Source organism: Oxyura jamaicensis, chromosome 5 (genome assembly GCF_011077185.1).
Source record: "Oxyura jamaicensis isolate SHBP4307 breed ruddy duck chromosome 5, BPBGC_Ojam_1.0, whole genome shotgun sequence".
NCBI classification, from domain to species: domain Eukaryota; kingdom Metazoa; phylum Chordata; class Aves; order Anseriformes; family Anatidae; genus Oxyura; species Oxyura jamaicensis.
The window spans coordinates 26117256-26130097 of NC_048897.1; the positions used below are offsets into that span (position 1 = coordinate 26117256).

At 36.8% G+C, this 12842-nt stretch overlaps 1 protein-coding gene across 1 annotated transcript in view; it reads left to right on the forward strand.

Annotated features, from left to right (window-relative positions):
- LOC118167781 (mucin-5AC-like) overlaps nucleotides 1-7440 on the forward strand; it is a 34146-nt gene extending 26706 nt beyond the window's left edge. The window contains exons 32-42 of the mRNA XM_035327572.1: nucleotides 91-325; nucleotides 1467-1628; nucleotides 1831-2081; nucleotides 2535-2709; nucleotides 3783-3826; nucleotides 4763-4885; nucleotides 4992-5090; nucleotides 5437-5559; nucleotides 5896-5941; nucleotides 6348-6459; nucleotides 6749-7440. Coding sequence (XP_035183463.1) covers nucleotides 91-325; nucleotides 1467-1628; nucleotides 1831-2081; nucleotides 2535-2709; nucleotides 3783-3826; nucleotides 4763-4885; nucleotides 4992-5090; nucleotides 5437-5559; nucleotides 5896-5941; nucleotides 6348-6459; nucleotides 6749-6962 — 1584 coding nt within the window. The 3' untranslated portion in view covers nucleotides 6963-7440. The remainder of the gene's footprint in view (nucleotides 1-90; nucleotides 326-1466; nucleotides 1629-1830; nucleotides 2082-2534; nucleotides 2710-3782; nucleotides 3827-4762; nucleotides 4886-4991; nucleotides 5091-5436; nucleotides 5560-5895; nucleotides 5942-6347; nucleotides 6460-6748) is intronic.
- Nucleotides 7441-12842: the final 5402 nt, after the last annotated feature.

Consider the following 12842-nt stretch of genomic DNA (forward strand, 5'->3'; position numbering starts at 1 on the left):
AAGGCCTCCACCTCTCCGGCACAGAGCACAACCACATTCACAGCCCCCAGCAGTGCCAGCACTGCCAAGGTTTCCACCCCTGTGACACAGCCCACAACCACTATCATCACCACACCAACATCCTCCACAACATCCATTCTGTTCGAAACATCCACTGTGGCCACCCAGACTCCAGCATCAGGCACTACTGCCTCTACCCTCCCCAACACAACGATTCCATGGAGTACAGGCACTACAGTTATTCTTCCAACTTCTGTGTCTTCTACCAGTCAAAGTACCACCACCTCTATTTTTCCGACTAGTTTTACCACCACTGGTAGCCCAGGTATGTTACTGTCAATCTCTCTTATTTTTGGAAGCACTTACAGTGTTATAAGAGCATTGCTATCATTATCACCAAGTTCAAGGTGCTGCTTCTGGGTTGTGTCTATCCCAGATGGGTTTACTGACTGGGAACGAACTCATTGAGAGCAGATTTCAGAGAGGGACTTGGGGTTCTGGTGGTCAAAAGGCTCGCCATTAGCCATCAGTTTGTGTTTGAGTCGAGTCCAGCAGATCGAGGAAGATGATTGTTCCCCTGTACTCTGCCCTCATGAGGCCCAGCCTGGAATATTGCATCCAGGTTTGGGGCCCCCAGCACAAGAAAGATAGGACCTCTTAGAGTGAGTTCAGAGGAGGGCCACAAAGATGATCAGAGGGCTGGGGTACCTCTCCTGTAAAGAGATGCTCAGAGAGCTGGGGATGTTCAGCCTGGAGAAGAGAAGTCTCTGGGGAGACCTCATCATGGCCTTTGAGTACTTAAAGAGGGTCTTATAAAAAGGATGGAGAATGACTCTTCACTCAGGTAGATAATGCTAGGACAAGGGGGAATAGTTTTAAACTAAAAGAGGGTAGATTTAAATTAGACATTAGGACGAAATTCTTCATTGTAAGGGTGGTGAGGCACTCGCACAGGCTGCACAGATAAACTGTGGATGCCCCATCCCTGGAGGTGCTCAAGGCCAGGCTGGATAGCCAACCTGATCTGGTGGGTTTGATAATACTTACCCTGAGTCAGGGGAAACATGAGGAATCAAGCATCAGGTAATAGGGAATATAAGGTTATGATAAACTTTTACTGTGTGCTCCTGCTTGTAGGACACCCACCATTACAATCGCAAATACAATAGCTTCATAGAAGAACATGTCTGAAAAAATTATTGAGATTTTTCTCACAATTGTGACAGTGGTGACTCTGAAACTTTTGAAAATATTAGAGCCAAATATTTTAACATTTACAAAATCTCGATGATACTTGGTGTAGAGTTGTAAGATATCCCCAATCTCAGTTTAACTAAAGGGGGTAGGTGGAATGCAACTAAATGTTACCTTTAGTTGCCTGAATACTGAACAGTCCCCTGCAGTATGTTGGAATTACTTGAACCAAAACCTGTGCCTTGAACTAAACTATGTTTTGTGCTTAACAGTATCAACATCAGGTTCCTCACAGTCAAGCCCCATAACAAGCACTTCTGCGATCTTCAGTTCTTCCCTCACCACATCTTTCACAACAGAAGCAAGTACAATTGTTACATTAAGCAGACCAACTCCATGTTTTTGTCATGTCTTTGGCGATTTTTTCTCTCCTGGTGAGTTTCTTACTTTATGGTTGTAAAAATTTTCATAAGCAATATGAATCCTAAATAGTGTGTTCAATTACAGACAACTACTCAAAATCATCCAAGCATAGACCTTTTAATAGATATTCACTATTTACTTCATATTTTCACTTTTTTTTTTCCTAAGTCTTTTAATTGGTCTTTTAATTTCTCCTTCATCTTTTCTCTACAGGGGAAGTTGTATACAACAGAACAGATAAGGCTGGATGTAATTTTTATGCACTTTGCAGCAATGAATGTGAAATTGCCCCATTTCAAGGGCCATGTCCTCCAACAACCCCTTTAACTTCAGAGTCCTCAAAAACAACAACACAAGCCTCCTCATCCACAGAACATGTATTTTCTTCTGTCTCACCAACCACAGCAACATCCCTCACAACTGCAGCAGAAAGAAACTGTACTGATGTCAGTCCTCCACGAAAGGTGGTTACTGTTATTTTTAGTAATATATGACCTTTGCAAAAATTGCCCAGTGTCTGTGTTCTATTACCAATTCAAATCATCTTGCATGTATTTCAGTAACAAAGGTGGTCATGTTACAAATGGCCTTACAGAACTTAAAACTGGCACCATTAGGCTTTTAAATCCCCTGCAGATGGAAAAGCTCACTGATATCATGGCAGAGACTTTTTAAAATAAAAGATTCAAGTGTCATGGCAATAAGTAGACCTGCTATGAAAATGTTAGAATGGCCTTCCTTCTACAGACAAGAGATAATTCTGTGATTGTTCTCAGCTTGCCTGCTCTTAAGGCCTGAAATCATGCTAACAAATTTCTAATCTGAAACCCTTACCAATCTTGAGAGTCTAACGCAGGTTGACCCAGAATAATTAGAGTGAAAGAGCACTTAAGAATGAATGATTTATTTATTTTCAGCCTGGAGAGAAATGGACAAGTGAATGCCAGGACTGTGTCTGTGACCCACTCACTTCTACTGTGCAATGTCAGCCAGTCCCATGCCAAACAGCTCAGACACCAATTTGTGAGATAGGATTTGTTTCCTCACCTGTATTACCATCAAAAGACCCATGTTGTCCTGAATTTGAATGCAGTAAGTATTAAAAATACATATGCACACACCAAGCTACACACTGTGGGAAATAACACGCTGCTGTTAATATCTAAGCAGGTTCTATATAAATCATGGTAACAGCAAAACCTTCCTTAAATTGTTCTCACTCAGTGAACACACATCAATTTTTTGCTAAATATCCATTAGAAGTTCATATTAAAACAAAACATTATTTTCAATGAAGTCTGCTGAGAATTGGAGCGGGTGGAAGAGCAGGATAACACTCTGACCCTTCAAGTATTTGATGTACCTCAAGTCTCTGTATCTGGCTATTAAGGTTATTAATGTATTTTATGTTATTAGTGTAATACTGAAGCACATTAATATTGGCTTAACTACAGCTAAACAAAGATGAACATACAGATGAGCCAACAGACAACTTTATATTTAACTGCTAAAGTAGGTAACACGAAGCAACAAAGAGAATCACAATCACTAACTGAAGTACAAAAAACATAATTACACATGCTATTGTAGAACACTGATGAAAATTTAACAATCCAATGTAATATATGTTTATATACATATATTTTTTTATAAATTAATCAAAAACAAAAGATAACCATAAATTAAGTCTGAAGCAGGGAGATCAAAACAAAGGAACCACAAGGTTTGAAGTAATTCCATGAAAGCTATGAATGGAATCTGCCATGTTACTATATTACTACAGTAAGAAATAGTTTTCCACTTGATTTTCCATCCAAGCTCTATTCTGAGTAGTATCAGTAACAAAGGCGTCTTTGAAGACTACTGGACTTAGATGGTTCAAACATGAAACTACCTTAATTTGAAGTAAACCCAGGGCAAGAAGGGGATTTTTCACATATAGCTCCAGTTTGATGCTATTTCTGCTCAATTCTTCTATCTAATTAACAGATGTGGTTTTTATTTTAATATCGAGCTTTACTATAAAAATGAGGTTTATCCATCCACACAGGGCTTGAATTCCAGTTCTCCATAATCTCTGCATTTTTAACAAACCTTGATAACATCTTGACTTCTCTGGAAATCTCACAACTTAAGTTTACTTTGGATTTTTTGTTGTTTTTCAGAACGAATCCCCAACATCTGTTTGATTAATGGCACAATGTATATGGTGAGAATATGATACTTAAAATGCCCTATTAATATAACTGAAATGTACACCCTTTCCATCACAAAAGCCCTTGAGAAAATTCTTTTCCCAATTCATGTCATTCCATCTCTAACCCTAAACTGAATGTGCTTTTTTTTTCCTAATGTCAAAACCAAAACTGTCCCAGAAGAGTTCTTCAAGAGGGAGTGTAAAACAAGAGTGTGTCATTTTTAGTGACCTACTTTTTTTAAAAAAAAAAACTTTCTCCTAGTTGTGGAATTAATATATATATATATATATATATATATATATATTCTGCATATATATATATATTCTGCATATATATATATATTCTGCAGATATATATATATATATATTTGCAGAAGATCTAATGCATCACCTGAGCTCAGCTGTTATTTGAAATAAGCACTGAAAACCTTCAAAAATAAAGCCAGGATTTTTGCTTTAATTGATACATAAATATTTTGCTGAAATTGGTACCTAAGTCTTTTTCAAAATTCAAACAGCAGCACCACAGCCTTTTGGGGACACATTTTAAAAAGACTAAAATCCACCTGTAAATTTGTATCACTGCTTATGTATCTCCAATTATTTTAATCTCCATTTGTAAGTTATACTTGTTTTATAACCTCTGAAAATGTTTTACATGAGAAAAAAAATCTTAAATGGAGCATTGAAAAGCTGGTAAAATGCTGAGGTCGTACAAACTGGTCATACCTGCATTTTATTAGTTACTTTTTTATATCACTTTGTTTAGATTCCTCCTAATGTTTTCTTGTAAAGCATAAAGTCAAACAATTCTATGTTCAAAGAGAATTGAGAAACTCATTTCCACTTCAACAACCGTTAATGGTACACAACAATGCTTTCAACCCTGCCGGTAAACTATAAGTACACTGTTTAGATTTTAATGTTCCCATCCCCTCTCTCTTCCAGCCTGGAATGCCCATAGCAATTGATTCATGTAAGAATTGTACCTGCAGTTCTGAGAAAGATCCAGTGACTAGTGAAAATATTGTGCAGTGTGAACCAGTGCAATGTGAAACATCTTGCCCACTGGTGAGTTCTGATTCTCTAGGATGTCTCATCAGCCCTCAGTTACAGTAAGACTAGAATTAGCCACTACCAACTCAACATACTTTCTCTTTCATCTCTGTACGAATAGGGTCATGAATATAAGATTGAGGATGGAGACTGCTGTGGGAAGTGTGTTGAAGTAGCTTGCAAGATCAAACTAAGTAACAACACTATTCAGGTGCTCAGTGTAAGTATTCTATTCAATTTTATCTCAATTAATCAATATGTCCCTTCCTAGTAAGAATCCATTTAACATTGAAATTACTCTGAGAACTACACAGTTTTCTGAAGACTCACTTGGAAAAAGAAATCCCTGATATTTGCAATTAACTGGGTAATGGTAAATGGAAATCTAGGATTTCAGCTTTCAAGCAAGCCAGTTTGCAAAATTTGGCTTTTCCTATTTGCCGCTTGAAAGAACTTCAGATGCATCTCAGAATCATTGAGGTGTGAGGCCTTAATTAGCTAGCCATTTTTGAAGTAACCATACTATACTTGATCTCAATGGATTTTTTTTTCTCTTAAAATGATAGGTTGATGAGATTCTGCCACTTGATCTCTGCAGCTACTACAAATGTGAAAAAATTGAAGATCAGTATGTTACAGTCCAAACTAAAAGAGTGTGCCCTGAATTTGATCCAGCAGAGTGTGATCCTGTAAGTTTTAATCAATTCTTCATCTACTGAATGCAGCTTAAAAGCTCAAAGGGGGCAGGGAAGCAAGAAAGAATGCAACAAATCACTTTCATTAAAGTTGCAGAATGAAATTAATCTTGCTGTAACAATACTATTGAGAGAAGCTTAGTATTTTTATGTGAGCCTACAACGATTCAAGACTTTTGTTGTGGGGACTCAGCCAGTAAGATATCCATGGTTTCATTTTGTTCATCAGAGAGGAGCTGTCTTCACAGTATTAGTAATACTAACTTGTATTCACACTCCTGATCGACATATGTGCTTTAACACAAATCCTCCTTCTTTACTTCTGCAAAGGATGAAGCAGAGACTACTCCTGATGGCTGCTGCAAGATATGTAAACGTAAGTAATAATGTGTTTATGTTTTCCACTTATAAACAGCTATATTCAACTTCTGTCTATATTCAGGTGGAAGGAAGGATTCGTCACTCCCCCAGTTTTCACTTAGTCTATTTATTAAGACCCTTTGTTTCAGTTTCTTCAAAAGGAAAAAGCAAACGTTTGCCTAATATTGAATACAACTCAAGCCACCAATGCTCAAGCCTCAGCACTATCTTCCAAATACACTGTATAGCTGAGGTCAAAGAATAACTTGAAACCCCTAAACACATTACGCAGTATCCCCTACTGTTGCATGGTGTATATATATTCTCAATAATAAGACCTCATGCACAGTGAAGTTGTTTAAGCATGTAGTTCTAAACTGGAGGCTTGAAGCATCTGTTTATTTTTTCCTGTTCTTCTGAAGCTACAAACTGCAAAGCTTACACCACAAAAACTGTGATCCAACATGAAGACTGTCAATCTTCTGAACCTGTTGAGCTGGCCTATTGTGAAGGGACTTGTCCTGGCTCCTCTGTGTAAGTTCCAAAAAAAATAATTTAGCATCTCTTTAGCTTCATTTATAGCGTGGCTTCTGTTAACTTCATCACAGAATAGCAACAGTTAACATGTTCACAATTGCATTGAGTAGAATCAGACTCAATTAAAGAACAGTTTTACTATAGAAAATATAAGTTATTAAAATCACAGTCATAGGATGGTGAGGGAGGGGGGTATGTGTGAAAAAAAAAAAAAAAAATCACTACAGGGCTCCTGGGTGTTGATTTTTAATGAGAATATATGCCTTCTTTTTCTGGCAAAATGCAGGTATTCTCTTGAAGCAAACCAGATGCAACATGAGTGTAGTTGCTGCCAGGAGTTCAGCAGCCAAACAAGAGAGGTGACCCTGACTTGCCAAAATGGAACAAGCATAAATTATAACTATGTCTATGTGGAACAGTGCCAGTGTATGAATGCGTGCACTTCACAGATCTCTCAAATAGATGGTTATCAATCAAAAATCAGTGAAAAACTGACATGATCATTGTAAAAAGAAAACAGAGAGCCTAGGAAAGCTAAAATCACATCTTCCTGAAAATAACCTGCACTCCTTCTTTTACTGATACTATTTCAGTTTATCTTTTATCTTCCTTTTTTTTTTGTTGTTTGTAAAAAACAGTTAATTTTTTATTTAAGTGATACAGTTTTGAAGGTGAAAAATAAATGACCATGTAAAATATCTTGCTGTACATTATGCAAATAGGCCAGCATGTATCAGTGCGATCACAGATCACAAAACTGACATTCTACAAAAAGACTAAAAGGGCTCTAAAAACAAAACCAGAAAACAGCGTAGCTACATTGCACTTCACTCTTGTGACTAGAGAAAGTTTTATTGGATAGTATTTTCATGGATGTACTGCTCTTGACAGACATCACACAGTGACAGAGAAAAGACTGTTTTGCTGTTCATTTGTCTCTTATTTGATCAATAAAACTTTCAGCACTTTTCAAATGCATGAGTGGTGACTTTGTTACTTGTGTTCACTATCTAAATGATGGGAAGTTAATGACATCAGAGTTCTGTTTGTGTTTTTTTTTTTTTTTTTTTTTGGTGGTGGTTTTATAAGATCAGATGAGTGTAATCTCAGTTTTCTGTATTATCTAAAAGTTTTTGAATGGATTTACACTAGAGAGAAATGTGGCTGCATTTTCCCACAGTAGTTCATCATGTTTACCTGAACTGTTTGGAGCATTTACCATACCAGTATCTGTTATAACACAAAGCCTGATATCTGATCGGAAGGCTTGTTTGAAACACAAAGGAGGAACTGATTGGTCAAGTAATTTCACATTTTATACATATTTATTTAGAAGTGAAATTCAACCCCTGAATGAAATCAGTAGAACCCTCTCTATTGGCCTTCCCAGGCAGGACCTGATCTCATATTGGGATTATCCAGAGGGATTATCCATATCACAAGTACGGAGTTTGCCAGACCCACAGCAGGAGCACAGGCTTCAAGCAGGGTTACTACCTATGACAGCAGAGCAGACAGTACCTCCTGCACCTTCTCTGATCTCTCAAAGCCACTTGTCATTGGGAACACAGGCTGGAGCCAGACCAGCCATGCCCTGTCTGTTCCACATTTTCACCACCGCATTCTCAGACCCTGAACCCCAGGTATCACTGTGAGGAGACATCAGAAGAGCAACTGGTGGGTCAAGCAGTTTGACAGCTTCAGTGCAGCTTCCCATATCCCTGGCTTCCACAGTGTTTAGTGCTTTGGGCATACCATGACAGGAACAGAGTGAGCCTGCTGGGATCTAGAACTGTGGTGGCATGCATAACCAGCACACCTGCTGTGGGAGGGCTTACTGCGTAAGAGGCATTCACATACACCAGCCACGTGAAAGCTGGCGTTATAATGCTGACCTAGCAATAGAAATTTGGGTTGGGCAAATCAATGCCTGCAGAGCTCAAAGGTCACTGGGTGCAGAACTAAAAATCCCAGTGACAGTAACATAAAAACAATCTAAACACTTCTGAAGTTGCCTTTGAGTTCAGACTGAAACCACTGAAATTTGGGTGCATTTCCCCTTTCTGTCCACCTCCCTAATCCCTATACTCCTGGTGTTTAGTACTATGTTCACAGTTTGCAAAGCTTCTCTAACTTTTCCTGGGCTCCTGGTTTTCCTGAACTGAAACATTGTGTTAGCACATTAATAGGACATTCGAGTTCCAGTCTTAAGCTGCCCTCTAATGGTCCACTTACTTCTCTAAGGAGAACTAACGGGACCTATTTCCTTCATTCTACTGGAGACATTAAGCTTCACAGTGCATCTTCATCCACAGATCGATAATAGTAGCATTTAAAAATATTTTAATTGAATGAAAACTATGGAAGATGTAGAGGTTATTCCTCAAAGCTGGATACCAAATGAGATCTCACTGGGGTCCTCAATGGGCATGTACTATATTCATGGGGAAAAAAAAAAAAAAAAAAAAAAAAAAAAAAAAATGTGACAGGTCAGAAAATGATCGTAGTTAAGGTGTGGTGTGTTTTTTTTTTGTTGTTGTTGGTGGTGGTACTTTAAAACCAGTCCTATGAAAAATGCTAGAAACCACTGAATTTTCTCTGATGTCCTTAAAATACAGTTTCTCATATTTTTAAGGGAAATTTCTCCTCTTGATATTCCCAGATTATGCACTTTCTTCAAAGTTTGCTTGGGACTTGGAGAAGAATTGAGAAATAGGAAAATTCAACATAATAATTGGGAGCTGTTTCCAGTTTACCGTATCAATTCAATTTCATCTAATCTTTTAAATTACTTTTAATCTATTTGGCTATTTTCTAGTCCTCCATCCGACTAAACACTGTCAGTAGTTTTTATTTTGGAAAGCCTAGAGCAAGCATAAGTAATCAATGTGGAAGGCAAAGGGCCTTGTAAATGAATGCTGTACAAATATCCAGTTCAAATTGGTGATAACTGAGTTCTGTTCTCCCTGTTTTGAACTCTGGCTGTACATTATGGATGCTCCTTTGAAACTTGCAAGTGTCTTATGTGTAAGTACCACAGTTCCACAAATACACTGACTTTTACCGAGCACTTATATTTGCCCAGTTCTAATGTAAGATCAGACAATAAAACCTTTAAATTAGTTGCTAATGGGTCACATTTAAATTCTCAATGCAGTCCACAGATTTGTTTAAATGTCAGAACATTGTCACCTCAGTAAATTGCACTAACTTGGTAGTTTCACCATATATGCATATTACTACATATGACCTTCCCTAATGCACAAGTCCACCATAGTTAGTTAACTAGAGAAATCACTTGTCTATTTCCTAATGTGGCCAAATGCTTTTCTGTACTAAGATTACGTGAAACATCAGTATACTTCATTATGGTAAATATAGGATGAAAAGTCTGTTTCAGTTTCAGGTTATTTTGATACCCCCACACAAATTTTTAAGCCTCATGCTACAGGCCATATGCTGATTTTTAATTAGAGCTGTGAAAAAAAAGTACATCTCATTTTGCAACGATCTTGTACCAGTATTATAAAAAAGGACACAAGGCATGTACCTCACAGAGTTCTTTTCTATGCAATGATCTCAGTATCAGTTTCTGCCATCAGCAGTACATAGGCTGGACTGACTGCCAGCCTTATTCCTGTTAGGACTCAAATGAAAATGAAATACCCAAAAGGATATATAGAGTACAGCTTTCTATATGTGGTTAATTACCAATTAAGAATACGTAGTTGATGGTTAAATACCTGAAAAATCTAAAACTCTCATGCAGCAGTGCTTACCACGTGATCTGCAATGAAAAAGGGCCTGATCCAAAACAGTAAATTTTGTGAAAATATCCCTTTGATACCAGGCTTCTTTGAATCAAACCTTGCATTAAGGAAAAAGACAGGCAATGTTGTTTACATTGTTAAGTACCGCACCCCTGAAAGTTCTGATTCAGCTCTAGTAATACTAACAAGCTTAGGTACTGCAGCCTTATTTTCATGACTAAAATGAGATTTGCTACTCAATTGCCATAAGAAAGCTGCTTCTTAAATAATTCTCAGACTTGTTGGAAGCATTACTGTTTCTTGGCTGCATACACATCTCTTTACAAAAGAAGGTTCCAGAACACAATACTGAAATCCATTTTCCTTCTCTCTCTAAACTGTGTTTTTCCAATATACTGATTTGTACTTGAAGATGCAAGTATATTCATGGAGAGCTGAGACAGCCTACTTTTGGTACCATACCTCAACAATGAGGTGGAAAAGGACATGAGAAATCCCTTGCAATCAGATCATCATCCACATGGAATTTCTCTGTCTCACCTATTTTAAGTTCTTACAGTATCTAAACTGTACATGAACATGCCCTTTCTAACCAATTAGATTTTAATGGTATTCAATTAAATTCAAATTTACACTTTATAAAAATAACTCTAGTAGTAATTTTCTTCATAATATTAAGAATAGTTAGAAGTAGTAGTAACGAAATGTACATTTTTCAAAACTTCACTTTAACTCTTGAAGTAAAAAGATGAAAAATAGCAATATCCCCACCCCACTTGTTTACAAGTTTCTCCATATTTTCTGGCACCATTTAAGTTAGAAGGAATTTAGAACTTCCTACAAAATTCCATGCCATTAAAACCATGCTGTCATAGCCTTTTAAGTTTTATATTTTCTTCACTAGTGATACTGCAGTGCTGGAACTGCATATCTGATTCCTTTCTGTTCTTCAGTGCCTCTCACTATCTGCTAAAAACAAAAAAAACAATCGTTGTGTGATGATCAAAAAATATGAGGCAGACTGGTAAAAACTTTTGTAATCAGTCTGCTGTTCGAGTTTGAACACACCTAAAGCAGACCAGTATTTTCATTCTGTAAATTTTTATTAAATGAAGTAATCAAGCCCTAGACTAAACTGAAATTGTTGCCAGTTTACTTACACAAGATTAAATTTAAGAAAGAATCTAGTGATAATAAGCAAACTTGTTTCACACTGTTTTGATAAAGAACAGAATAAATCCTGTTTATAAAGGGAATTTCATTTTGTGAGCTGGCTCTAAAGAGATGCTACAACACACGCTTTAAAAATTACTTAATGCTTCATTTCTTTCTATGTTTTAAAATAAAAAGTGAATTAAGCATTTCATATTAACCGGAATCCCCCACATTAAGCTGAGTATTATTACAGAAATTGTACATCGTAGGGGGGAAAACCATGACCAAGAGCCAAACTACTGAAACTAATCCAAAAAGAAACATGGACAGCATAGACACGAAAGGTAAACAGCACAGTGAGTTAAAAAATACAATAAGCTTATTTTATAATCAGAAATAAATTTAAAGTAAATTCAATCATCCCTCATTCACTTCCAATGAAGAACGTTATTACAATTAAAAAGGTTGCTCAGTTTGCTTCATATTCCAGATTATTACACTGAATACTTTAAAAATATGTTCTAAATTAATTCTTCAAATATTTCAAACAGCAGTAATTTTCATGGTTCTCCCACACATGGAAATACAGATGTAGCAAAGATCAATTGCAATCTACTTGCTTCTACAACTTCACTATTGCAATTTATATGCAGCTTCTGCTTCACAAGTTATGGGGTACTATCAAGTACAGCCTGTTTTCCTTACAAAATTAGTTTTGCATTTTGGCAAATAGTAAATAAAAATAAAAACAAAATACTTCTGATGTATACAAACAGTAGTATGGAAATAGTTCAACTTGGGTTTCTGAACAAGCTTCCTGAAGACCTGGGAGAAAAGGCTGAAATCTCCAGTAAGCTACATCTTAAAACTGCAGCAGAGAAGACTGCTAATAAGGCTTATTTCTCCTGCTTACTCTAATAAGCAAACAAAAAATAGCCAACAGGCAAAACCAAAAAAACTCGTATTTGCATTTCTTCCTAGAGGCCCTGTTTTCACTGATATACTTAACATGCTTTAAGAATTCAAAATACACTGATTTCTCCTTACACCCCCAAATACCATCACTGGTTGATTAGCATTGAAATAAAAATGGTAATAAATACTAACATGTTAAATAGATGTTTTAGCAATCACAGGATTAGCAATCACAGGAAAGCCAACATTTGCTTAGGTAAATTAATTTGCACTTTCCTCACCTCTCACAGTGCACTGGAGAAATGTGAGAGCAAACGGTAAGTTTCAGAACACTAATCAGGATAGGCACTGCCACTCAATGGTTACAAGAAAGCACAATTTGAACTCAATTTCATTTCAAACTAGTTATTAAGAAAACATCTTTAAAATTCATTAATTTATTAAATACTAGCACAAAGCCAGCTCATGTTGTAGCTAAAATAGCACGTAATAAGGTTTATTTTATACCTCTTCACCAGGATACCACTCTTACCTAATGAG